At 29.6% G+C, this 27620-nt stretch overlaps 3 protein-coding genes and 1 non-coding gene across 4 annotated transcripts; all 4 read right to left on the bottom strand.

Annotated features, from left to right (window-relative positions):
• Window positions 1-69: 69 nt before the first annotated feature.
• Window positions 70-142, bottom strand: TRNAK-CUU (transfer RNA lysine (anticodon CUU)). The gene has a single exon. It is a non-coding gene; the product is annotated as a tRNA-Lys (tRNA).
• A 662-nt stretch (window positions 143-804) lies between these two features.
• LOC108826104 (uncharacterized) lies at window positions 805-1564 on the bottom strand. The gene has a single exon (XM_018599485.2). It carries the CDS (start codon window positions 1502-1504, stop codon window positions 941-943), a length of 564 nt encoding a protein of 187 aa, XP_018454987.1. The 5' UTR covers window positions 1505-1564; the 3' UTR covers window positions 805-940.
• Window positions 1565-6550: 4986 nt separating this feature from the next.
• On the bottom strand, window positions 6551-15681 carry LOC108830330 (putative cytochrome P450 71A28). Its single transcript, XM_057002994.1, has 6 exons — window positions 15185-15681; window positions 13113-13631; window positions 11770-12191; window positions 7670-8167; window positions 7213-7491; window positions 6551-7110 (listed from the first exon to the last, which is right to left on the bottom strand). Exons 3-6 carry the CDS (start codon window positions 12151-12153, stop codon window positions 7015-7017), a joined length of 1257 nt encoding a protein of 418 aa, XP_056858974.1. The 5' UTR covers window positions 12154-12191; window positions 13113-13631; window positions 15185-15681; the 3' UTR covers window positions 6551-7014.
• A 2129-nt stretch (window positions 15682-17810) lies between these two features.
• On the bottom strand, window positions 17811-20896 carry LOC108824947 (putative cytochrome P450 71A28). The gene is made up of 4 exons (XM_018598308.2): window positions 20362-20896; window positions 19618-20115; window positions 18460-18741; window positions 17811-18361 (listed from the first exon to the last, which is right to left on the bottom strand). The coding sequence occupies exons 1-4, from the start codon at window positions 20746-20748 to the stop codon at window positions 18017-18019; spliced, it is 1512 nt and encodes a 503-aa protein (XP_018453810.2). The 5' UTR covers window positions 20749-20896; the 3' UTR covers window positions 17811-18016.
• Between the last annotated feature and the right edge of the window lie 6724 nt (window positions 20897-27620).

Here is a 27620-nt window from a genome sequence, read left to right as displayed (position 1 = left end):
TACCTTTTTCATCCTTCCCAAACAGCTTATGTTCCGTTTAAATTTTGAAAACTAAAAAAACAAATTAGTCGCCCACCGTGGGGCTCGAACCCACGACCACAAGGTTAAGAGCCTTGCGCTCTACCAACTGAGCTAGACGGGCTTGTTGCTTTGTTTAACTAGATATAAAATATAATGAACTAGAATATCTCTTAACCAAACCAAGGTTACAGTCCTGAGCAACGCGTGACTTTACCCTTTGCACAAACAAAGACCGAGACACTTGTTTCGATTACACTTTACACTGTTACAGTATTAAATGTGAAGATGACAATGAATCTCGATCTCAATTTAAAAATATCTTCTGGAAGCAACCTTCTGGTTTGAACAAATCCAAGACGTTTCTTTGGGGGCTCATTTGAGTTTTGCAGATAAAAACCGTAAACTGAGGTTATCCAATGACGTTACAATATATTTTTCACAAAGTAAGAACACCCCCAAATTTTTCCATGGAAGTTATGAAAATTGTCTCAATAATTTCAGTATTTGGTTTGAAAATGGTATACAAAGTAAAACCATCTGTATACCACACTATTGGGAGTATTACAACCTAACATATAGTTCTTCTATGTGCCTAGTCATTAGCCAAGTGCTAATTCCCATCATTTGAACATTTTGATTTTCTTTTTTTTTGAAGCAGTATTAGCAAAAGTAAAGTGGTCTTCCAAACAAACCATAATCATCCGCTTACATATTTGAGAATCTCTCATATGTAAATTCTTTTAGCTTTAACATACTCTCAAGACACTTCAGACTAGACACAGATTCATAAAAATCAAGACTTTCATAGATCCAAGACCACATTTTGTAACAAAACTACTACATATCTTAAACCTCAAAAAACATTAAAACAAGAAACACAACCAAAGCTAACATCCATCCCCCGAAAGACAAAACCATTTCAAAGCTCATCTTCATCCCTCAGATACTCACCAATATCAGCCTGATGAAGCACGACGATCCCATTCGGATCCAACTTCCGACAATCCTGCGTACTCTTCGCCGCGATCCCAAACCCCAGCGGAACATCAGACATCGAGAACACAACAACCCCATCCCCAGGAACAATACTATCAGTAATCCTCCCCAGCCCTCCTTTCAACACGTGGTTCCCGTAGAGAAACGACATCTCCGAAGTGGGTTTCAGCCACACCTTGTGCTTGGCGTTCGCCGCCAGGAGGCCGAGCGACATGATCGTCAGGTGGAAGCTCCCCGCGTGGGTGTACTTCCCGATGCAGGTTCCGAGGGAGACCAGGCTTTTCCGGGAGACGTTCGTGGCCCGCTTCACGAGCGACTCGCTCACGTAGTAGACTCTGCTCTTCTGGAGGCGGAAGCAGTAGCGTCCCGGTTCTGGTTCGGGTCCTTCGTGGGAAGGGTTCTCGACGATGTTCTTGAGGTTGTTCCCGACGAATTTGAAGATCTTCTCGAAGACGACGGTGGTTTCGGTCTCGTCTAACGGCCGCATCTTTTTGGGGACGGAGGAGAAAGAATCTCTCTCTGTTTTCTTAGGGTTTTAGGGAATTTAGGACACGACCTAATGTGGCCGACCAGTTTTTCTAACTTTCAATTCGGTCCTTTAAAAATAGGTATTTGTTATCCCAACCCCTGAACTATTGATAACTTCTAAATTGTTATACACAGGTTACCCGTTACCTGACCTCTAAATAATAATAATAAAATTATGATGATCTGTGTTCAAAAAAAATAAAAAAAATTATGATGATCAACCATGCAAATGAGGATAACTTATCAAAAAAAATTGTCAGCTATATCAATTATTAATCATTTATTTAAAAAAAAAAAATTATATCGATTAATAAAGAAGGAGTGAACATTTTACAAATGAAATCTATATAGAGAAGTCTGTATGAAATGAAAAAAAATATAGCCTACAACTCCTATCAATGCGAATAGACTTCAAACCGATGTCTCAGTAATCCTTAAGGAGACAATTTGATCTCTGATTGACTTGTCAATGGTACCGATCAGAGTGGAAAGTCTATCTTTAAAAACTAATCAAACATTGAAAAAGTGACAAGGAATAGATTGTGTGTGAAAACAAACCAGTCGATATCAGTAGACCTTCTGATTTTTCACCTGAATGTGTTCCCTAGTGGATGCAGCAGAAAAATGATCTTTATACACATTATCATCAACGTTTCTAGAGTACTCTGTCCGGACCCGAGTTTGCTTGTGGAACCTGACCTTTATTTATTGTCTCATATAAATCGTTGTAGACTCTCCTTCCCCTGTGTCAAATGTTCCATGTCATATCCGATGCTGCCTCAGATACCGTGGTATTGCGAGGGTCGAGGGATCCCAAGATAATGCAAATCAATTTTCCCAGTGATATCGATCATCTTTCCCATTTCTTACCAAATGTCAGGGAAACTGTATGCCAATTATCAATCATTACATAAAGAATATTAATATAATCCTAATGTAATTTTAACAAAACTAATTATACTGTTAACATATATTAACATGTGTATGCAGTTAACATTATACTCATATTGTTATTGTCAGAATATTAAATCAGACGTCAGAATTCGGTAACCTAGTTCTGAAAACCGACCTGTTATAAATAGAAAACCAAGCTGTTACAAATAGGAAACCAACCCATTCCAATTTAACTAATCTGATCAAATCTATAGTCGATATGTGTTCAATTGATATGGATCAATTCAATTGGTCTATAGGTCTATCGTCTTTTTGAAAGGATTAGTTTTTGAATACTGTACTGTCGGATTTTAATGTCCATGATATACTCTTTCAGCAACAAAAAATATGATTGTGGTTTTAACTATATAACACATGTTGATACATTTTCAAATTGACCATATAGCTACATAGTTAGTGATATATTAGTATTATTTTAATGTGTGGTAGTCATATCTATCTATCTTATTAAAACAGAAACATTACAACTTCTTCTAGGTGGATTTTAAAGTTGGACCTGATGTAATTAATGTTATATTAATCTATCTTATTAAAACAGAAACATTACAACTTCTTCTAGGTGGATTTTTAAATTGGACATCACATTATTATTCATACCTTAACCTTTCATTTAAATATTTCCTTAAATAACTATATATCAACCAACTATGTGACATCTTACACTCGATGTATAATAATTTAACTCTATTGACACTATACATTATATTATACATCTATTCGTAAACAAAAAAAAATCCATTCTTTTTATTATTATACATCGAATGCGAGTACAAATTTAAAATTTGTTCATAAACAACTATAATTTTTATACATTATATTATACATCTGTTCGTAAACAACTATAATTTTTGCATACATTATACATTATATCATACTTCTGGACATTATATTATACATCTGTTCGTAAACAACTATATTTTTTTATACATTATATTATACTTGTGTACATTGTATTATACATCTATTCGTAAACAGCTATAATTTTTTGCATTATATTATACATCCTCTTTAGTCGACTGGGAGTCATTAACAAGTCATTAGCCAGTTATTGATTAATATTTAGATTTTAAATTGCTGGATATAGATATCAGAATATATATATTTCTTGATACTCAAATAATATAAGTATAACATAGAACATTCTATAATTTAAAGGGACGGATTTGCCTTAGATATGCAATAACTAGAATATATTTCCGTATCTATATAGCAAAGAAAAGGACAATAAGATATAACATCTTTCATTTTTTCCTGTACAATTGTTGTTACGGCTTATTAATTACATATCAAAACATGGATATTTACAATAAAATTTTACTTTATGGGCCATAATATTTATATTGTGAATAAGTATAAAACAGAAACATTATAAACATTTAACTTTATAAAAAAACACATTAGTCATTTTCTTATTGAACTTTTTACATATATATTCAAAATACTATTTTATTAATAAAAATAAATTGAAACTATTTTTTTGGATTAGTACAGTTTCGTTTAAATTATTTAACCAAATATAAAATATTTATATATCAGCACGGTTAATCTTTGTTGGTTTTTTGCATAAATATTTTTATTTGTCTATTGTATAAATTATAACTATTTTATTAATATCCTAAGAAAGACTTCAGTTATGTTAGTCTAAATTTTATTGGTTAATATTTAGATTATTGTTTTCACCTTTACATCTATACTACGAAGCAGAGAAACTCACAATTATATTAAACTACACAGTATTGAATTGGACATACTCAAAATTATTTAAAACTACACAATATAAAATTAAACAAACTCCAAATTATATTAACTACTATAGAATATGGATTATATGTTAAAACAAAAATGGAATCCGCGCGGTCGCGCGGGTCATGATCTAGTCTACTTATTATTAGACATGTTTTTTATAAATAATTAATATCAACCATTACCATAGTTTTTCACTTCTTACCTTATTATTATATCCACTACACATGTTTCCTTATATTGCATATATTTTATTATAAGCTAGATACATCCACTAGCATATTATACTATAAGATAGACTATTAATAATATATCTACTAACATATAATACTATACGACAGATTACTAATAATACAATATATTATCTGTATTCATTAACTTGCATCTATCAATATTAGCAATACTATGAAGACGACTAACTCTATAATTTGAACCTATAAACCATGATATACTAATTTATAACAAAAATGATATTACTGTTACAAATTAGTTTTTATAAAAATTATTTATAGCAGTAATTTGTTATATAAGATAAATTTAATCAAGACCAAAATCTTTTTTTTTTCCTGTTCAGAAAAAAAGAAACCTACGAATATATACCATTAAGTTAACCAAAAATCTTCCGAATAAATAGTAAATCTCACCAACCCATAAAAATGAATTAAAAATATAACAAAAGATATTATGTTTGAAATTTAGCTCACTCGGTCGGGTATAAATCTGTTCATTTCATGTATGAGTTCTTCGAGTTCTCAACATTTGGATCTAAGTAGGTATTTGATTTTTTTTCTCCCGGTCGATTTTTTTAGTTCCGGATCATTCTAATTTTTTATATTATAAATTTTAAATAATATACAAGATGTATATAAAATATGTGAATCAAAAGATAAATCCGCGCAGGCGCGCGGGTCATGATCTAGTCTATACTATTAAAACAGGATCCTATTGTGCTTTTTACTAAAAATACCATTTTTTACTAACATTTCATATTTCATTAATGGCAATCAAGTAATATTAATAATACATCTATATTGGTTCTTTTTTTCTTATCCAGCCCACTGCCCACATCATATCTCTCTTGGGTCATTTGGGCCGATTAAGAAATCAGATCCAATTCTTATTTTTTCTCCAAGTTCAAATAATTTCTTTTCAACCATTCTTAATATTTTGTGTAGTGAACAAAAATTAATCACGTAATTATTATGTTTTTTCTTTTTTTTTTAATATAATTTAAGCATTCATAAAAAATTGAATTTTTTCATTGAAAATTATAAATCTTTACTAAAAGTATATAATTTTTATTAAAAAAATTAACCACATAATAAAATTAATTTATAGAGTTATACCAACTTAATTCATTAAAATAAAGTTTAATTTTCTAAACATAAATACTCATTAGACATGGATGTTCGGGTACCTATTCGGGTACGGATTGGTTCTTTCGGGTATCGGGTTTTGAAATTAAACCTCATTCGAATATTATAAAATATTAGGTCGGGTTTGGGTAGGATCTTTCCGGGATTGGGTGGGTTCGGTTCTCATGCATGAGAACCTGAAAAATAACCAAATAACCAAAGTATCTAAAACGGGTTCGGTTATTTGTACTCAAAGTAACCAAAGTATCTGGTTCGGTTCAAATTTTTGTATCCAAATTACTCAAAAGTAACCAAAAGTGACCAGAAATATCCATACTATACAGTTTTTTTGGTAAACTTTTATCCAAACTATCATATTTTATCCAAAAATACTCAAAAGTATCGAAAATAACTACTATAGTTAACTTATAATATTAATTTAAAATATTAAAATAATTATAAATATAATTATAACATATATTTTTAGATATATATTTACATTTCGGATATCTTCAGGTACTCATTCGGTTCTCGGTTCGGGTCGGGTTCAGGACCGATTCTTCAGATATAGCAATTTAGAACTCTTTCGAATATTTATCCCGAGTCTGATCGGGTTTAGAACCCTGGTTTTCGGGTTGGTTCTTCGGGTCTGGATATTGTGCTCAGGCCTATACTCATTTAAAATGAAACACAATAAAAAAAATAAAAAGCTTAAATCTTTTATAAAAACAAATATATGAAAATATGATATTTACTAAATATTTGTCAATTTAAAAAAAAAATAAAGAAAAATAAATCCGCGCTTTAAAAGCGCGGGTCAAAATCTAGTACTACTTTATAATTGGTGCATTGTTTGGTAATAGTTTCCATTATAAAATTTAATTTATTTTTAAAATATACGAAATTAGATGATCTAGAATCTCTTAATTAACCACAAGTGTGCGACCAACCAAAACGAAAAATGGCATTCAGAGATAAATTTATAAAAAGAAGAAAAACAAAATCCGGGACATCAGACACCGACCAGATTAACGAGAGCACACCATTACCAAATGATCCATGAGAAAAACTAATAATACCCATCTTAGTGGAAAATACAGTTTTTATTGATAGTTAAAAAGTAAGCGTAGTGGCTACTTTTAGCCGAGACATTGATTCTCGTTGCACCCTAAAGAGTAGATGAAGCCAAAGATGGGAATGCAAATAAAGGAAACTTGCGGCAAACTTCAATACCGGTTGCTTCAGCTAGATAGTATTGATCATCATCTCCAAGGGGTCTAATCTCGACTTTCCAGTCAAACCTGTTCACAAGGTTGGCCAGTGTCACCTCCATTACAGCCATAGCAAATCCTATTCCAGGACATAGCCTTCTTCCTGATCCAAACGGAATAAACTTGACATCTTGTCCTGAAAAATCTTAAGGTAGATCCAATTGTCTCTCTGGCTTAAACTCTTCTGCATCTGGTCCCCATGTTGTGGTGTCTCGATGGATCGCCCATGCATTAATGATCACCTGCTCAACCATGCACACGTACTTACTATATATATATATTATATATATAATATTCTTAATAATTAACTGATGGTTGCTTTGTTTTGTTGTTTAGATGTGTACCTGTGTGCCAGCGGCAATGTCATATCCTTTCAGTTTGACATCTTCACTAAGTTGTCTAGGAACCAGTGGGGCAGGAGGATGTAGTCGCATAACTTCTTTAATCACAGCCTTTATGTATTTCATTTTCTCCACTTGTTCTTCCGATACATAGAACTCATGTCTTGAATATGTACGGATCTCGTCTTGGAGTTTTTTCATACACTCTGGGTGTCTTATAAGAAGCATCATTGCCCAATCGAGAGTCGTGCAAGTCGTATCCATCCCTCCTATGAACATATCCTATAAAAAGCATAGAAGTGACAAATCAAATAATTAAACATTAGCCTTCTTATTATATTTTTACTATTATAGGATATTTATATATTTTTCTTGAAAACTTCTATATATTTATTTACTTAGATATTTCTATTTTAGGAAAGACGTTGTTTTAAAGTAAAGAATGGTTTATCGTAGTTACCAATATGATGAGTCTGATGTCACTTCTATCGAGCTCGAATCCATTTGTCTCGTCTCTTTGAATTCGTAACAGCATATCAACAAAATCAAATGTCTCTTTCTTCTCACCTTCATCTACATGTTCTTGCACTACTCTATCTAGAAACTCCGCAAACGTTCTGCTTACTTCTTCCATTTTACGATCCAGACCGCGTATTTTATCTATCCAGGCCAAACCCCTGATGTAATCCCCAACTGGAAATGTGCCTATACGCTCCATGAATGTTCTCACTAATTTCCCAAAATCCATAGGGTTTTCCTCTTGGCTATATTTTCTTCCCATTGCAGTTCTACATATCACATTTTTTGTCAAATTCAGGAGAGATTCACTCAGATTTACCGGCAAAGAACAAGAGCTAGCTTTCTCAAGCTTCTCCATCATTGAGACTATCTCTTCTTCTCTTATATTTTCAAAGGACCTAACCATTTTCTTGTTGAGGAGATGAAAACTGCACATGCTCTTCACCCAAATGCATTTTTTTCCAAAAAAGAAGTTTCATTATTTATAAAAGAAATAGCCTCAACTAAGACAGAAAGAGGAAAAGTTAACAACATATTATAATCATATAATCGATTATGCAACTCTTACTCACCTAACTCGTTGTTGAATATTTTATTTAAGTGCAGTAGATACGTCAATTTCCATAACAACATATTATAATCATATACAAATTTAATCAAGATTCAAACGTTAGCTGGCAACAAGTAAATGGCTTTTCAGATTAGTTTAGAGCAGCACTAATGGTGTAAATACTTCTAAAGTTTCTCACCAATTCAATATTGATATTTTCTTTTAATTTAGTTAATTAATTAAAATACATGAAGAGGAGTGTATCCAATTTAACATGTGATTTAACTTTTAATAGGGTTTTAGATAATTTTAATAAGTTGTTGAGATTTAAGTTATTTTTGTTAAGCGACTTTAGAATATCACTTAAAACCATGAGTTTTGAGTTTTGATTTTTAACTAAGAAACTCTACCGAAACACCCGAAAATCACCTGAAAATTTAGAAATTCTATAACTTAAAATATTTTCAGTAATAGTGGATTTCATAGTATTTTACAAAATATTAAGTTTAATAACAATGATTTTTAAATGAATTTTTTAAAATTCTTATTTAAATAACAAAAAAAATTATCATTTTGATGCAAATCAACTAAAAGTCTCCGTTGAATATACCTCCAAAATGTAACCAATCAAAGAGTGCAAAATGTTAGTGGAGTACCTCAGATAATTTTTGGAGTACCTTCCCACAAAATCGATTAACACATTTTGTTCTCAATTTTGTCTTTCTCTTTCTTACTTTTTGGCAATTTTAATATTTCTTTTTTTAGTCTCCACTTCACTTGAATTACAAGCCCGCATTACCAAATTTTAATATTTCTTAATAGATAAAATATCTAGTCAGATACATTTTTTTTTCCCGTCAACAGATTTTATTGCTAGCAAATTTGTGAGCAACACAAACCAACAGAAACCAACGGATACAAGACCTTTCCGTGGTTAGCTTAACCGGCAGAACATAGAGATATCTCCGGGAACTAGAACCCACAACGGGGTAACATACAAGATTAAGAAATATTACAACCTTAAGACAAGTGACTAATCTTCCTCACTACTAGTATAGGTCTTACAAAAACAGGAAATCTGTCCGATAAAGTATCAATGGCATCTGCTTAGTGGGAATGCCCTCGGCCAGACCACCACTAAACCTCCTTCCCCTAGAACTCTGAGGAAACACCTCAAGGACCCAGTAACAGAATCTTCATAATCCGGCAAGTAAAAAACCTTGCTAACACTCCCGGAAACGGTTTGAACAACGACGAACATTGAACGCCTAGGTATGAAGCGACAAAACCAACAGATTTCCGCACGATCTGCACAAACAATTAGGGGCGAGGCCCATCTAATCCGGAAGCCAAGAACAGGCTGAGGACAGCAGAAGCCGTGAACAGCAAAATAGGGGATAAGATGGAAGCCAAAGCAAACTCAAAGAGGACAAACATCACCTGCAAAAGAAAACCAAGCCAGCAGCAAAGGAGACCCGCAAAAACAGAATGACAAACAGATCTAGACGAGAGCTTCAGGACAAAGCTATTGTAGCTAAAGCTACACCATCAATCCACAGATCCGGAACTTTTGAAACCAAACTCCAATCTAATTCTGAAAGCCAAAAACGAATTGGCAAGGGCGAATCTCCTCCCAAAACGAAGGTAAGCCACACACCATAAACAACACACACAAACAAAGTACACGGGAAGAGATTTCGAAGGACAACGACACCCGTAACTGCTCTTCTCTACAGCGTCGAGTCTCCAGAACAAGTAGATTCACCGAAGATTCACACACCCTCATGAGTGAGTAACGAAACCAACAGCAACCTCTGACCAGAGACACAGACAAGACGGTAGCAGAGCATAGACGGAGGCCGAGCAAAGGAGAGACGAGATGACTGGAAAAGGAAGCCTCCGACGCCGTTATGCACGCTCACGCGCTGTCCGGTCATCGGAGCATATCAGATCTACATGATGAGAGGTTTATCTAGTCAGATACCTTATGTGGGAAAAATGATCATCTAATTCATCAAATATTTAAAATTATCATTTTAAATCCTCAACTCCTGGATATTCAAAATAAAATCCTAATGTTTGTGTTGAATTCACAACATTAATCTTGAAAAAGTCAAGGTTAGACAATAACAAAGAAAACGTTAAATTAAACAGCTAATCTGTTTCTATTTTGTTTTTATCATTTTCTTCCCTAAATCAAAACCCAAAGTTCTAAATCCCTAAAAGCACCATCTTCTTCATATCAAAACTCTGAATTTTATATTCCTAAAGTAAAGTCTCTACCGGCTTTAAAACTCTAAAGAAAAGATTCATTTTTAAAGTTTAGCTTCTTTAATTATTTTTTTTTGTAACTTTTTTAGTCGTCTTCATAGTATTGCTAATATTGATAGATGCAAGTTAATGAATACAGATAATATAATATAATAGCTTCTTTAATTATTGACTGAAAGAATCTATGATAATGTTTGGTAATTGGGTTTGATCATATCAATTGTTACGGAAATAAAACTAAAACATGCTACGGAGGCTCGTCCACGAGATACTTCTCGATGTTCTCTTTTTAGCAGGAACGAATCTGAAAATTTAGGGGGGGAGGAGGTTTGAAATATTTTTAAAGAACTTTAATATTTTTTTTTTCAAAATTTGGGACCGATACTGCATAAAAAAATCCCAAAATTTTTAGAGACCAAGACCAATTTTTCACTTACCTATGCCTAGATCCGGCCCTGGTTTTTAGCGATATACAAAATGTTTCAAGATTTTCTCATCACAATACTAAGAGCTCTATGATTTTCAAAGATAACAACAGAGAAAAATGTTCCGTTTAATTATCACATAAACCATGAAGGCCGTGAGGAGTATATCCTCGTTTTCCTTTTTAGCACCACTAAAGTAAGCTCTAACCTTTGGGTTTTGATTTAAAGAATATGTTTTTAGGGATAAAACTTTCTTTGGGAATTTAGAACTCTGACTTTTGATTTAGGGGAAGACGATGATAAGAAACAAAATAGAACGAGATTAGATGTTTAATCTAACGTTTTCTTGGTTATTGTCTAACGTTGAACTTTTAAAAAATTAAGAGGGATGTATTCAACTACGTATTTAAAGTGATTTATATTAATACGACAATTCTGTTGTTATTTAAACACAGATTTTTAAATAATATTTTAAAATTTTAAATTTAAATCTCATTGTTATAGATGAAATTTTAGATTTCTTTAATAAAAATTACACTTAATTCTTAGATTCTCGTGTAATCATCTAGAAACTCATTAAAAATAAAATTTCATCACATTTCAGATTCACTACACTCCTAATATTATGAAGTGAACACAAACATTATGATTTAAATTGCATACCCAAAAATTAAAGATTTAAACTGTTAATTTCAAATACCTGAAAAATTAAATATTCATTTTATCCCTGCTGGTGCCCTTAGTTTCGGTTCAAGATTTATCATAAAACAATAAATTATTATACAATAATCATACCTTCATCTGTCTCCAGTATTCGCCGGAGGAAAAAGCCACATCACGCCCTCCGTTCAAAAATATATCGACTGCTTTTGTTTTCGGGCGGTTTGCAAACTTTAAATCGTGTGTTTTCATGATGTCGTGAGCTACGTCAGCTGACGAAACTACAAGTATAGGGACTCGACCAAAATGAAGGAGCATGAGCGGTCCATAGCGGAGGCTGAGGTGACGAAGTGAACGGTGAGGATGGAGGCTGAGCTGGTGGAGGTTTCCGATCACGGGGAGTCGCGGCGGAGACGGTGGTAGGTTACGGTTAGTGGTGGTAGCTGGTTTGAGAATTTGTTTTAGAAAGAGAAATGCTAAGATAGTTGCGAAGCATAGAGAGATTGTTATCATTTCCATTCTTTGCTGTCAGAATGAAATACTCTTTCTTTTTTTCTCTGTGCACATCAAATACTCTCATATAGCAACTTATATGGAGACTTCCCCCTACTTGTTATTATAGTTTATTAGCAGCATTATTGGTCAGGGGTCTCAAAGACTATATACTCATATAATACTAACATAATATAATTATATAGTTAATATTAAATATAAAAAAAATTCACAAGAAGACACAGGGTTTTTGAAATTCTTCCCTTTTCATCATTTTCTCTTTTAAGAAAAATATAAATAATTTATTAATGAACCCAAACCAGACAACTGATTTAGTGATTATGAAAACGAATAGAAGAAAACGAATATTAGAATAAAAGGCCCTAAAATAAATCTGTTTCCAACAAAAATTTATTAATAAATAAAATCATTAATTTACAAAAATTGGATTTCAAATTTATATATTTGAACTTTTATGTAACAAAAAGAGAAATAATTGATTTTTACAATATACATAGAAATTAAATTTTGCAAATACAATTTTTGTTGTTTTATTCAATTATTTAGTGTATATAAATAAAAATCTTAAATATAAATGAATTAACGGTGGATGTTATAATAAATGAATTATTTAGTGTATATAATAATTTTTGTTGTTTTGTTGTTTTTATTGCAATGAAATGTATTATTTATTTTAGCAAGTGTTATTGGTTTATATATTTTGATTGATTTAAAAAGTCATGTAGTATTTATAAATCCAAGTAAAACATACAGATTTAAAATTTTCTCGGATTAATATTTACAAATTCGGAAGTTTCTCTCGGATTTGAGTTTTTGTATTTTTAACAAAGAAATCCATACAAATCCATTCAAATTTATTATGAAATCAAATATATAAATCCATACAAATTCATTCAAAGAGAAAAATGAGCATTTAACAAATGAAACCTATATGGAGAGGTCTGTATGAAATGAAAGAATATAACCTAGAAGTCCTATCAATGCGAATAGACTTCAAGCCCACGTCTCAGTAGTCCTTGAAGCCTGTGATCCCCTCTGTACTTTAAGGAGACTATTTGATCTCTGATTGACTTGTCAATGGTACCAATCAGAGTGGAAAATCTATCTTAAAAACTAATCAAATATTGAAAGAATGATGAGGAATAGATTGTGTGAATCAAATCAGTCGATACCAGTGGACCTTCTGATTTTTCACCTGAATGTGTTCCCTGGTGGATGCAGCAGAAAAATGATCTTTATATTCATTATCATCATGTTTCTAGAGTACTCTGTCCGGATCTGAATTTGTTTGTGGAACCTGAGTTTCCTTTATTATCTCATAAAAATTAATGTTGTAGACTTTCCTTCCCCGGTGTCAAATGGTTCCATGTCATATCCGATGCTGCCTCAGATATTGTGGCATTACGAGGGATCCCAAGATAACGCAAATCAATTTCCCCAGTGATATCGATCATCTTTCCCATTTCTAACCAAATGTCAGGAAACTGTATGCCAATTATCAATCATTACATAATCACATACATAAAGAATATTAATATAATCCTAATGTATTTTTAACAAAACGATTTATACTGTTAACATATATTAACACTAGGTGTTTTCCTGCACCATGTGCAGTAAAAGAATTTTAAAATATTTTTTAAAAGATAAATATAAATTATATTTATTTTTTATTAATATTATAAATTTTCTTTTTTTTTATCAATATTTTAATATAAATTTGATTTAACTAAACATTAAAATTAAGATAAAACCAATTTTGTTTATTTTAAGTTATATTTAAGAATGTGCATGTATATACTTAAAATTATAATCTTAGGTAGATTTTTCTATCTATTTATTTTAATTAAATATATTAAATAAATATGTAAAATTTCAGAATTGTCAAAAATTAAAATTAAACAATATTTATCAAATCTGTAAATATATATAAGAAACTAATGATTTTAAGATTTAATTTGATTTTATGATTTAATTTTATAATTTTCTAAAAATATGTATATATTTTTGAAATATTTTTAAATTAAATGATATTTCAAAATTTGAAATACCATAATTGAATATATTTATTTTAATGATGATTTATGCGTTATTTCCATATTTTAAAAAAGTTCAAAAATATAAATCGATAATAAATATAATATATGAGTTATTACCATATTTTAAAATTTTTATCAAAAATATAAATTAACATTAAATATAATTGTCCATGTCATATTAATCTATAAGTCATGTCATCAATTTTAGTAGCTATGTCATAATTATTAATCCAGGTGTTTTCATGCACCATGTGTAGTGATAAATTTTTTAAAAGTTAAATTTTATATTTTTAAAATGTGATTTATTAATATTATATATTTTATTATTTTGACTAATAATTAATATACATATCATTAATTAAGCATAAAATTAAGAGAAAATATTTTTTTTTATTTTAAATTATATTTAAGAATATATATGTATATATATAAAGTTAAAATCTTAGATAAAAAATTATTTATTTCATTTGGTTAAATTATTAAATCAACTTGTACAAAATTACTAAAAATCATATAAAATTGTATAGTTATCAAAATTTAAAACTAAATAATATTTATATAATTTGTAGATATCTAAAAGAAACTAATGATATTACGATTTATTTTTTTATTAATTCAGAAAATTTAGAAAATTTTAGATAATAAAATTTTTATAATTATAAAAATAAATTATATAATATTTCGAAATTCAAAATATCATATTTGAATATATTTATTTTAGTGATGATTTATGAATTATTACCATATTCCACAAAGTTTACCAAAAATATAAATCAATATTAAATATAATATATGAGTTATTGCCATATTCTAAAAAGATTTCCAAAAAAATATATCAGTATTAAATGTAATTGTCCATGTCATATTTAACCATATGACATGTCATCAATCTTAATAGCCACGTAATATTTTTTTTGTGAAAACGATTGTAGAGAAGACATGTGGCAAATCACTTCTCAAATATAGACTAGGGGATGTGTATGCAGTTAACATTATACTCATATTGTTATTGTCAAAATAGTGAATCAGACGTCAGAATTTGGTAATCTAGTTATGAAAACCGACCTGTTACAAATAGGAAACCAAGCTGTTACAAATACGAAACCAACCCATTCCAATTTAACTAATCTGATCAATGTAGGAGCGCGAGAATCCTGATTGAAAATTACGAAACAAAAGGTATGTAGACGATAATATAAATACTTACAACATTTAAAAAATCGTAAGGAAATAGACGAATTCACGGAGTCGAGATTTGATCTCTTTCCTTAACTCAATAAATTGCCCGTAATGTGTGACGGTTTCTAATGCAATTTTGAATCTCAGGATACAACTGTGATGAGACCATTTCGCAACACCCGAAACAGAATCTACGAACTCATTACTACGATATACTCTCAAGACACTTGAACTAAAAGAAAAAAAATCTAAAGAGTATTTTTTTTTCTAGTGAGAGAAAGTAGTTGTGAAAGAGATCAATGTATGATCTTGTGTGTAAATGAGGTGATAAATTTGTGAAGAGGTTATGGGGTATTTATAGTGAATAAAACTTGGTTACCAAGTTAGCTAAGCTTGGTTATCAAGTTGGCTAAACTTAGTGGCCAAGTTGCCTTAACTTGATTACCAAGTTGGTTTAACTTGGTTATCAAGTTGGCTAACTTGGGCACTAAGCTACTCTTAATTCTTTTTTTTTTAATTTTAAATATTCACAATTCAATTTACTCAGCCATTAGGCTTGCAAATGATTTCAATAATCCCTATAAACATTCACATAAAATCAATCTTTTACTCAGCCTATTGGGCTTGCAAAAGATTTTATATTCACACATCCAATTAACCACACAGCCCATTGGGCTTATGATTTAATTGGTCCAACAATCAAATCTAGTCGATATGTTTCAATTAATATGGATCAGTTCAATTGCTCTATAGGTCTATCTTCTATTTGAAAGGATTAGTTTTGAATACTGTACTGTCGGATTTTAATGTCCAATCTACTGTTTCAGCGACAAAAAGTATGATTCTGGTGTTAACTATATAACACATGTTGATACATTATCAAATTGACAATATAGCTGCATAGTTAGTGATATATTAGTATTATTTTAATGTGTGGTAGTCGTATCTATCTTATTAAAATAGAAACATTATAACTTCTTCTAGGTGGATTTTTAAATTGTACATCACATTATTATTCTTAATCTAACCTTTCATTTAAATATTTCCCTAAAGAGTTCAATATCAACCATCTATCATTTAATTCCACCTTAGATCTATGTCTTACATTATATACATATATTTAACAAAATATCTATTCTTTCGTTTAAGTATACTAACATTATCATATTTATATTATATCATTAGTACAAATATAACAATCCTTCTCTTTTATTATAGTCAAATGAATACAATAAATGTCTCCAATATAAATATTACACGAGTCTGAATTCTTAAAAATAAAAATATAAATAGACAGAAATAAAAATAAATATTACACATGTTATTAAAAATACAAATATTATAAGAGTAGGTTGACAAAAAAATATTAATATTACACGAATCCTTAGCCTGCCATTATATAATTTTGACTATCTTGATCGAGTTATCTCCTAAACCAATCGATTCAATTAACCAAATAACTTAAGAATATGTTTCTTCCCATCATCAAACTATAATTATCTTAAACACAAAACCTCTTTGAATTAAAAAAAACAATTATTTGGCATCAAATACTGATGAATCTTTAAATTTTAAATAGCTTGATACAAAACTTTTGAAACTCAATACTAAAGATATCAGAATATATTTTCTTTCATACTAAAATAATCAAGGTTTGCTTTGAATATACACTAAATAGAATATACTAATCGTATACTATTATTTCAATAACAGAAACATCAATTTATACTTTAAAAATCGGTTGCAGGAAAACCTCTTCACCAAGTTGAGTCTACTAGGCCTAAAATCTCGGTTACAATCAAATATTCACAATCAAATTGCCAGATTTGATAAATCATGAATATGGAAAATCCCATTTTCCAAATTTATTCTACTATACCTAAAATTTCGGTGTCATGATATTTTGTATTTATTATATGTAATTTAATAGATTAGAGAATATTCATTTCCTCCCACTAAAATGTGTGTATAAGTATTTGCATTCGCATTCATCATTCATTGGACAATCACAAAACATTTAGAAAAAACTCTTAAAAAGCACAATGTCAAAATCAAATAGTATTGGTTAATATTATATTAGTATTTTTTTCACCGCACAGTTATATCTCTTATATACCAACGAAAAAAATTATTAATACAAAAAACAATTTTAACATTGTTCTTAAACAACATGTTTTGGACAAACTCAAAATTATATAAAACCACGTTATGTAAAAAGGACAAACTCCAAATTGTATTAACTATTATAAAATATTTTTTTTATGTTAAAACAAAAATAAAACCCGCGCGATCGCGCGGGTCATGATCTAGTACTAGTTTATAATTGGTGCATTTTTTGGTAGCAGTTTTCCATTATAAAATTTAATTTATTTTTAAAATATACGAAATTTGATGATCTTGAATCTCTTAATTAACCAAAAATGTGCGGCCAACCAAACCGAAAAATGGCATTCAAGATAAATTTATAAAAAGAAGAAAAACAAAAACTGGGACATCAGACACCGACCAGATTAACAAGAGCACACCATTACCAAATGATCCATGAGAAAAACTAATAATACCCATCTTAGTGGAAAATACAGTTTTTATTTGATAGGGAAAAAGTCAGTCTAGTGGCTACTCTTGGCCGAGACATTGAATCTCGTTGCATCCTATAGAGTAGATGAAGCCAAAGATGGGAAGACAAATAATGGGAACTTGCGGCCAACTTCGATACCAGTCGTTTCAGCTAGATAGTAATGATCATCATCTCCATTGGGTCTAATCTCGACTTTCCAGTTAAACCTGTTCACAAGGTTGGCCAATGTCACCTCTATTAAAGCCATAGCAAATCCTATTCCAGGACATAGCCTTCTTCCCGATCCAAATGGAATATACTTGAAATCTTGTCCTGAAAAATCCAAAGGTAGATCCAAATGTCTCTCTGGCTTAAACTCTTCTGCATCTGGCCCCCATGTTGTGGTGTCTCGATGGATCGCCCACGCATTAATGATTACCTGCTCAACAATGCACGTATTTAATTATTATTTAGTATTTATATAATATTCTTAATAATTAACTGATGGTTTCTTTGTTTCGCCGTTTAGATGTTTACTTGTGTGCCAGCGGCAATGTCATATCCTTTCAGTTTGACATCTTCACTGAGTTGTCTAGGAGCTAACAATGGGCCAGGAGGATGTAGTCGAAGAACTTCTTTAATCACAGCCTTTAGGTATCTCATACTCTCTACTTGTTCTTCCAATACATAGAACTCATGTCTCGAACATGTTCGGATCTCGTCTTGGAGTTTTTTCATACACTCTGGATGTCTTATAAGAAGCATCATTGCCCAATCGAGAGTCGTGTAAGATGTTGCCATTCCTGCTAAGAAAATATCCTATAAAACACATGTTTAGTATCGTAGTTCAAATTAACATTATGGGTGTAACTGGATTTACATTTTTCTGAATGGAATTACACGGAATGACCTATTCCTTAGGATTCCAAAAAAAACTACATTTTTGGAATGCAAAATAAATCTCATTCCAAAAATTTGTGTGGAATAAATGGAATCAAAGGGAATGTAGTTATAGTTCATTCAAATTATTTAAGAAATGTTTTTAATTAAGTTTAGATATATGTAACTCATTTATTGTAAAAAAAATAGATATGCTAAGATTCTTGAAGTTTTTTTTTCTTGTTACGATTTGTAACTAATCAAACAAAATAAAAGCAAAAACTTCTTTTTTTTCTTTTTTTTTGTCACAAAAATAATAGCAACAACTTATTTCTTATTAAACACTCTTATGTATCAAAACAAAAAATCAAAATTGTTTTATTTTTTAAATAAATATGTTTAGTATTAAACTGAGTTAAAATAAATACTTTTGTTTCCTTTTAACATTATTTATTAATTTTCATGCAATCTATTTGAGTGCCATACACGTTTATTGCCATATTTTAACATATTCTTAATAGTTTAATTTAAATTTAAATCACTTTCATTCCATTCCATTCAATTCCTCTAAAAAGTTACCATTTATGTTACAAAAATATTTCTCTGCAATTATCCATTCCATTTATTTTATTCCATAACTTCCATCATTCCATTAGTTGATATTCCATTTTCTTTAATTCCTTTCATTCATAATATTCCAAACCTCGAATACCAGTTACAGCCTATGCCTTGTTATAGATTTTTATTAATTACTTAGATATTTCTATTTTAGGAAATGCGCTGTTTTAAAAGTAAAGGATGGTTTATCTTACTTACCAACATGATGAGGTTGATGTCGCTTCTAGCGAGCTCGAATCCACTTGTCTTCTCTCTTTGAATTTGTAACAGCATGTCAACAAAATCAAATGTTTCTTTCTTCTCACCTTCATCTACATGTTCTTGGACTACTCCGTCAAGAAATTCCCTAAACGTTTTGCTTACTTCTTCCATTTTACGATCCAGACCGCGGATTTTATCTACCCAGGCCAAACCTCTGATGTAATCCCCAACGGGAAACGCGCCTAGAAGCTCCATGATTGTTCTCAACAAGTTTCCAAACTCGCTAGTGTTTTCCTCTAGGATATATTTTCTTCCCATGGCAATTCTACATATCACATTGTTTGTCAAATTCAGGAGAGACTCACTCAGATTTACCGGCAAAGAAGAAGAACTAGCTTTCTTAAGCTTCTCCATCATTGTAACTATCTCTTCCTCCCTTATATTCTCAAAGGACCTAACCATTTTCTTGCTGAGGAGATGAACACTGCACAAGCTCTTCACCCAAATGCAATTTTTTTCCAAAAGAGAAGTTTGATTATTTATAATAAAAGGTCTTAATTAAAACAGAAAGAGGAAGAGTTAACAACATATCACAATCATATAATCATCCCTATAATCAATTATATAACTCTTACTCACCTAACTCGTTGTTTAATATTTAATGTCAGTACAGTTGGTACACAGTTGGTACACAGAATTAGCTGGCAAAAAGTAAATGGGTTTTCAGATTAATAAGTTTACCTTCATCTGTCTCCAGTATTCGCCGTAGGAGGAAAACGCCACATCACGCCCTCCGTTCAAAAATATATCGACTGCTTTTGTTTTCGGGCGGTTTGCAAACTTCAGGTCGTGTGTTTTCATGACGTCGTGAGCTATGTCAGCTGACGAAACTACAAGGATAGGGACTCGACCAAAATGAAGGAGCATGAGCGGTCCATAACGGATGCTGAGATGACGGAGTGAACGGTGAGGATGGAGGCTGAGCTGGTGGATGTTTCCGATCACGGGGAGACGCGGCGGAGACGGTGGTAGGTTACGGTTAGTGGTGGTAGCTGGTTTGAGAATTTGTTTTAGAAAGAGAAATGCTAAGATAGTTGCGAAGCATAGAGAGATTGTTATCATTTCCATTCTTTGCTGTCAGAATGAAATACTCTTTCTTTTTTTTCTCTGTGCACATCAAATACTCTCATATAGCAACTTATATGGAGACTTTCCCCTACTTGTTATTATAGTTTATTAGCAGCATTATTGGTCAGGGGTCTCAAAGACTATATACTCATATAATACTAACATAATATAATTATATAGTTAATATTAAATATAAAAAAAATTCACAAGAAGACACAGGGTTTTTGAAATTCTTCCCTTTTCTTCATTATCATTTTTATTTTTAAATAAAATAGTTTATCAATCAATCCAGACAAGACAATTGGTTTAGTGATAACGAAAAGAACCTAAAACCATGATTAACCTCAGTTTTTTAACTGAAGTTTTTAGTTGCGGATAAAAGACGGTTTTAAGTTTCTTAGATTTTAATGAAAAAATGTAAAAACTATTTTTTAAATAAGAAATATAAAAACTATCTCTTATCTAAAAATATAAAAAATGTAAATTATAAACTAAGAACTCCGACCAAGAGATCAGGGTTAAACATACCTAATACAATAAAAATTAGAATAAATCTGTTTCTAGCAAAACTTTAATAAACCGTAGTTTTCATAATTCCGTCTCTGCCGAGCTCACTAGAGCTCTGATCACTGCTATCAATAGTGAGCATCTCAAGTTTTTATTTTGACCATTTGCAATGGAGAGAGAATGTCTACGAAAAAAAGATCTAGAAAGAAGAAAAAAACATTTTTCTAATTTTAATGCTGAGCAATTCAATAAAATATACTCCCTCCGTTTCATAATAAGTGTTGTTGTAGAGATTTTTTTCGTTGCAAAATAAGTGTCGTTTTCGAATTTCAATGCAGAATTTATTAATTTTATTTTGTATTTTATTTTTCTATTGGTTGAGATACATGGGTAATGATGTTTTTGTATGGAAAATATGCAAAATTTAATGATTTCTTAATCCGTGTGCACAGCTCTAAAATGACACTTATTCAGAAACAGAGTAGTATATAATAAATCTAATTTATTAAAACAGAAGTACATTTAATATTTATCTCTTAGTTTTGCACAAAAATTACAACTCAATGCCACTGTACTTAACTTCCCTTTAATCACGTTGGTTTTGAAATGTTACTAAACCAGCGAAACTATAATGACTTTCCAAAATCCTAATTGTGTACGTACTAAACCAAAAATAATTGTCTGCAAAATTAATTCTTCTTTCCAAAATTCAATTCACTATTTTTATACCAATTGTGTACGTGTGTCAGAACCAATTATTTCTCTCTTTAATATTGTCTGCTGAAATCCAATACAAGCATTCAATAATGAATGGTTTCTCATCTAAGTATTTTTTTGCTAAATATTCTCATCTAAATCTAAGTATTGTTCTAATGGATACCGAGAAATCATACACATGTTTTTGTTTATTTTTGTTACATTTATGTGTTTCTTTGCTGTTCTTACGCACCATTTTTGATAAATAATAAATGGTTTGAATAATATTCAAAGTATATTTAAAATACTGAATTTTAGTTGTTATAGAAAGATTAGATTTTTGGTCCACCAAATCTTAAATAATAATTTCGTCAGGGAAGTAAAATCATAACATTCCTAAATCCTTACCTATTTTAAAGCAATCATTATAACTAAAACGATAGCAATCTTATGAACACGATAGTGCCTTTTAAAACCTTGCAAATCACGTTTGATTTAACAAAGTAAACTACTACACAGTGAAACATCTATAAATTAATAATGTTGAAAATACATTAAAACTATAAATTTTTATTAATTTATAGAGATTATTAATCTATCGATATACTAATTGAATTAAAACCTCAGTTTGGGACTATAAAATTATATTAATTTATAGAAATTTTTAGTGTATATTAATTTATCGAATATTAATTTAAAGAGATTATATTGTACTGTTACAATAATCAGATTCTATCAATACAAGCATTCATTAAATGGTGCGTAATTACTATTTTATCAATTACATTGTCCAAGAGTGAAAGATGGGAGCTAATTTTAGACAATAATATATGACTTCAAAGAGTTAACAGAAATGCTGTCTTCTTAATTAAAAAATCAATCTGTTTTCTTCTTTTTTTTGTTATCACGATATTTTTTTCGGACAACAAAACATTAACAGAAACCTAATGGACTGATAGTTGAGTTTTCTATTAATATGGCCCAAATTACAATTTTTAATTTTATTTTGTATGATTGTTATAAATTTTACAATAAAAATTAATGATAATTATCTATAGTTTTTGATCAAACAAAGAAAATTAACTATATATAATTAAATGTTTAGAGGTATTTTCATACATTTAGTAACAACACACTTGTATAATATAGATTTGTAATACCAATTTAATAATACTGTACATTTTTATTAAATAAAATATAATTTATAATTTAATTAGATAACTATGTAGTGTTAATTTTGGTTTAAATTTTTAAATGTAATCTAATTTTTTTGATATATAAATTATTGATATCTTATAACTACAGATCTAACATATCCAAAAAAATATTTCACACAAAACAGTACCAAAATATCTATTTAACCAATAAACTAAAATAATATAATTGAAACAATTATTTTATTTGTTTTTAAATGTTTATTTATCGTTGAAACACATACTCGTGCGGACGCACGGGTCAAAACTCTAGTATACCATTAATATTATTTAATGGAGATACTAGCAATGAGTAGTTTTATTTAAATTATTTTAATGAAATTGCAAACAAAATGCTAAGATATTTTGTCCCAAGAAAACTTATGATTTATTGTAGAACACGTGTTACACAGATGATAATAGTGTACATGTATATATAATAAAACTCAATTAGTTTAAAAATGTTAAAATATTTATTAATATCTAAATAATTAATTAACAAGATTGAATTTTTAATTTATAAATTTGATTTTTTATGTAGAAACAAGAGAAACAATTTATTTTTAAAACACATATATAATTTTTTTTTTTACAAATTACTTTTTTATTCAATTATTTAGTGTATAAAAATATGCATGTAAATATAGACGAATCCAGTACACCTAGTTTAATTCTAATTGATTGGTAGAATTATCAAATGTTGCCTTCTAACTTTTTAGACTTCATCTATATATTTGATAGAAAAAGACTTTATCTATATATTTAGGCAATATGATTGTATTTAAAAGTTGTTTCCAATATATTCTAAAAACTTTATTTTGAAATCAGTCCTTAAGTCCAAAAACTCTTTCACCGTGTGTACATGTGTTTTATATTGGCGAACATAATTTTTTTTTTTTGGACAACAAGTGAACAGACAAAATACATAATCCGTCAAGACTATAGATTTAAATCATTCTAATTTATCTCTATTTTTTTCTTTATATTTTTTATTAGAATTAAAAAATATTATAATAATGAATTTACTTTAATGTATATCTTTATAATATAATGGAGTTTTTTTCTGAAAAAATATATAGAAAATTGTTATTTACGTCTCTAAATACAGAGATAAAAAATAGACTTTTTCTATATTTTTATGAAATTAGAAAAAAACTATATTATAGAATCGTAATATTTAACCAAATTAATTTCTATAATTGAGATCTTTGTTTTCGAGGAACAATTAATGTACATTGGAGATGCTCTAAATAAGTCGTATAATTTCTATAAATAATACTTTGGTACCATATAAGATCTGGAACTTTTTTTATTATTTATGTTAATCTTTACCATGTTTTTCTTTTTCTATTTGTACAAAAACCATAGTCAGATAGGATAATGGTTATGTACAGAACCTCGTAAACATAATATAGTAACTTTTTTTTTTTTTGTAACTTGGCTTTCTGTATAGTAACTTATATCTCCTTATTGGTGAATGTTTTGGTGTGACAGGCTTGGGGAACTTCACACATCTAAGGGACATGTTGAATTAGTCTCAAAGCTAAAGGGCTTGGATATTGATACATCAGGACATCACTACACTCTGTAGTTAGCCATAACTGTAGAGTGAAGAGAACTTTGTGCATTGCCATAACTCTTCCAAAAACTCTTTTTTTCTCTATTGTTAGTCACTGTTCCTAATCTTCTAATACATCTTGGTGTTTTTTCACTTTGACTACTCCCTTTTTAATGTCCTAATTAATGTGAGCATGTTACTCTCTCGTTTCTATTTTACGTTTGTTTAATAAAATTTCATATGACTTCAAGAATGAAGACATGTGTGAAGGACTAAAAAATTAGATGACAAAATATCTAAGAATTATAAATATAATATGTAAATATAAAGATCAAAATACAAAGAAAAAGATGAAACTTCAAATTTGAAATTTTGAGTAGTGAAACTTCAAATATAGAGTGTAACTACTCAAAACTTCAAAAATTTTGAAATTTTCTTTAGAGAACAAAAATTTTATATTTGAAGTTATAGAACATTTTTTGAGATGTTATTGCTTCTTACTCTTTGTAATGTGATGGGAAACTCTATTATGACATTATTCCTGAAGTGACATTTACTAAGCTTTATTTTACTGGTGCTGTGGACCTGTTGTATCACAGTAAAAAGAACAATGCTTTGAATGGATAATGCAGATCAAAAAATGCAGATCAAACAGAAATGCAGATCAAGCAGAACAAATGCAGATCAAGCAGAACAAATGCAGATCAAGTTAAATCGATAATTTATTGTATTTAAAATAAATATTGAAATTATTTTAATGAAAAATAAATATTTAAACAAAACGCAACTTATTATATATAATTAATAAATATCATGTTGACAAAAATAACAATAAATATCATCATTCTAATAAATATAATGAAATTTAAAATTATATGAATTTTTTACGAATGCAGATCCGTATATCTGAAAAATATTGTTGGATCCGTTCATTTAGTTTATAAATTAAATATTTGGCTTTCGGATATCCGTCTAGATATCGTACTATCCACAATATCTGGATCCATTCGTAAAAATCTTTTTTTTGTTTAAAATAATAAAATTCTAAAGATATAACATAAATTAAATATTTATACAAGATTTATAAATATATACATGTATATATTATTAAAAGATTAAAATATAAGCTTTTAAAACTAATTTTATGTTAAATATTAATATATCAGATATAATTATTAATAAAATTAAAATTTTAATATACTTTTAAAATATGGATCCAGATATCCAAACTAAAATCAAGATATTCGGATCCGGATACGATTTTGACGGATCTGAGATTTTATTATCCGGATCCGGACTCCCCGTATATTCTATCATGACATTGATATCCGTACGAAGTCCGGATCAGGATAGTAAAATCTCGGATCCGTTAAAATCAAATTCAAATCCAAATATCTTGATTTTAGTCTGAATATTTGGATCTATATTTTTAACCAAATATAAGACATATGTATATATATATATATAAAAGAACAAAAACATATATTTACTATTACATTGTCTAAAAATATTAATTGGCTATAAAATATTATAATGTATAAATATATGTAAATATTAGATGATTATTAGTTACAGGATGAATTTAATAAACTAATTTACATAAAATAAGAATTAATTAACTAGAACATAAAAATCATGTATGTGTAATAATATATTTGTAGATAATTAGTATTTTTCTGCTAGTATTATTGAAATAAAACATTTAGTGTTTTAAGATAATAAAATTTTCATAATTCACTGAAAAAATTGTCTTGTTTTTCCAATTTTTAATACATGCTGATATATGAGAAACCTGAAAAATATTAGAAACAGTTAATCACAAGATAAAAATATTATTTGAACATATTTAAAAAATGGAATAATTATTATATATAAAAACAAAAATTCTACAAAAAGCTTACTTGTTAGGAAGATTTTTTAACTTATGAAAGAGTTTTTAATTTGTAGAAAAAGTTGTACTATTAAAGAAAAAAAAGAAGCCCATTTATTGGCCCTCTGCCCATCGAAAGACACATTCCCCTTTTTATTTGCAGGACAACCTAAATTACACATAAAAAAGTTCTGCATGCAGTTCATATATATTTTATTAAACATTTTCATGATTGAATGGAAACTATTTGCAGTTCCTCCTGCATATCAATCTATCCTGTATTTCTCCTGCAATAGTTCTGTCTTACATTCAAACCCCAAGTTATATCATCAACATCGTCATGATCACAGAGTCTTGTTCCTAGAATTTTTGAAGAACGTGTAGAATTTTCAACAGGGGAAGATGATAGCTTGTGTTGAAAAAAATGTTTCTACACAATTGTTTTAGCAGAAAAGCCAAAGTCATGTCTACGTTATGTTTCACAGTGATATCTTTCATATTTATGTTGTTTTAGTCATTCATTCTTGTACATTTTGATAATTATTTCGACATCTTTAGATTTCATTTACTATTTGCATACATAAAATCTTTATCAGATGCTGGAATATTTTTTGGAGTTTTTTGAGTTGTTTGGAAGCATAGTTGTTCAGGTATAAGTCGTCTCTGGCACATCATAAAACATCAGACAAACCAGATGTCCACCGGCTTTATATGCTTCGATCACCAAATTTCCTTCATTCTCAAAACATTAATATTTTCCCCTGTATATCTTCACTAACCATTTCATACACATGCAGGGGAACTTATACGAAGATAGGCTTTAAACAGATATTTCGGCAGATAACAAACACATTTTGAAAGAAGGAGATATTTATGAATTTTGGAATTTCTGGTCATACCAAATTTTCGGAAACATAAATTGACCCAACACCCCATATTCCATTCAGTTCACCCAGCAAACCACAATGACAAAACTTGAGGATCTCATACTGAACATTTCTGTTCACAACTTCTCTCCTCAAAATTACAACCACCTCCTACATTTGGC

Source organism: Raphanus sativus, chromosome 2, assembly GCF_000801105.2.
Source record: "Raphanus sativus cultivar WK10039 chromosome 2, ASM80110v3, whole genome shotgun sequence".
NCBI lineage: Eukaryota > Viridiplantae > Streptophyta > Magnoliopsida > Brassicales > Brassicaceae > Raphanus > Raphanus sativus.
The sequence above is the reverse complement of the archived record's forward strand: the minus strand, read 5'-3'. Positions and strand labels throughout refer to the sequence as shown.

What these genes read in the sequence shown, in the direction of transcription:
- LOC108826104 (XM_018599485.2), bottom strand. Translation starts at nt 1,504, where the DNA reads ATGCGGCCGTTAGACGAGACCGAAACCACCGTCGTCTTCGAGAAGATC.
- LOC108830330 (XM_057002994.1), bottom strand. Translation starts at nt 12,153, where the DNA reads ATGGAAATGATAACAATCTCTCTATGCTTCGCAACTATCTTAGCATTT. An exon ending in AATACTGGAGACAGATGAAG is followed by an intron (nt 8,168 to 11,769) that starts GTATGATTATTG and finishes ATTTGGGTGAAG; the next exon opens with AGCATGTGCAGTTTTCATCT. An exon ending in ACATTGCCGCTGGCACACAG is followed by an intron (nt 7,111 to 7,212) that starts GTACACATCTAA and finishes ATGGTTGAGCAG; the next exon opens with GTGATCATTAATGCATGGGC.
- LOC108824947 (XM_018598308.2), bottom strand. Translation starts at nt 20,748, where the DNA reads ATGGAAATGATAACAATCTCTCTATGCTTCGCAACTATCTTAGCATTT. An exon ending in AATACTGGAGACAGATGAAG is followed by an intron (nt 20,116 to 20,361) that starts GTAAACTTATTA and finishes ATTTGGGTGAAG; the next exon opens with AGCTTGTGCAGTGTTCATCT. An exon ending in ACATTGCCGCTGGCACACAA is followed by an intron (nt 18,362 to 18,459) that starts GTAAACATCTAA and finishes ATTGTTGAGCAG; the next exon opens with GTAATCATTAATGCGTGGGC.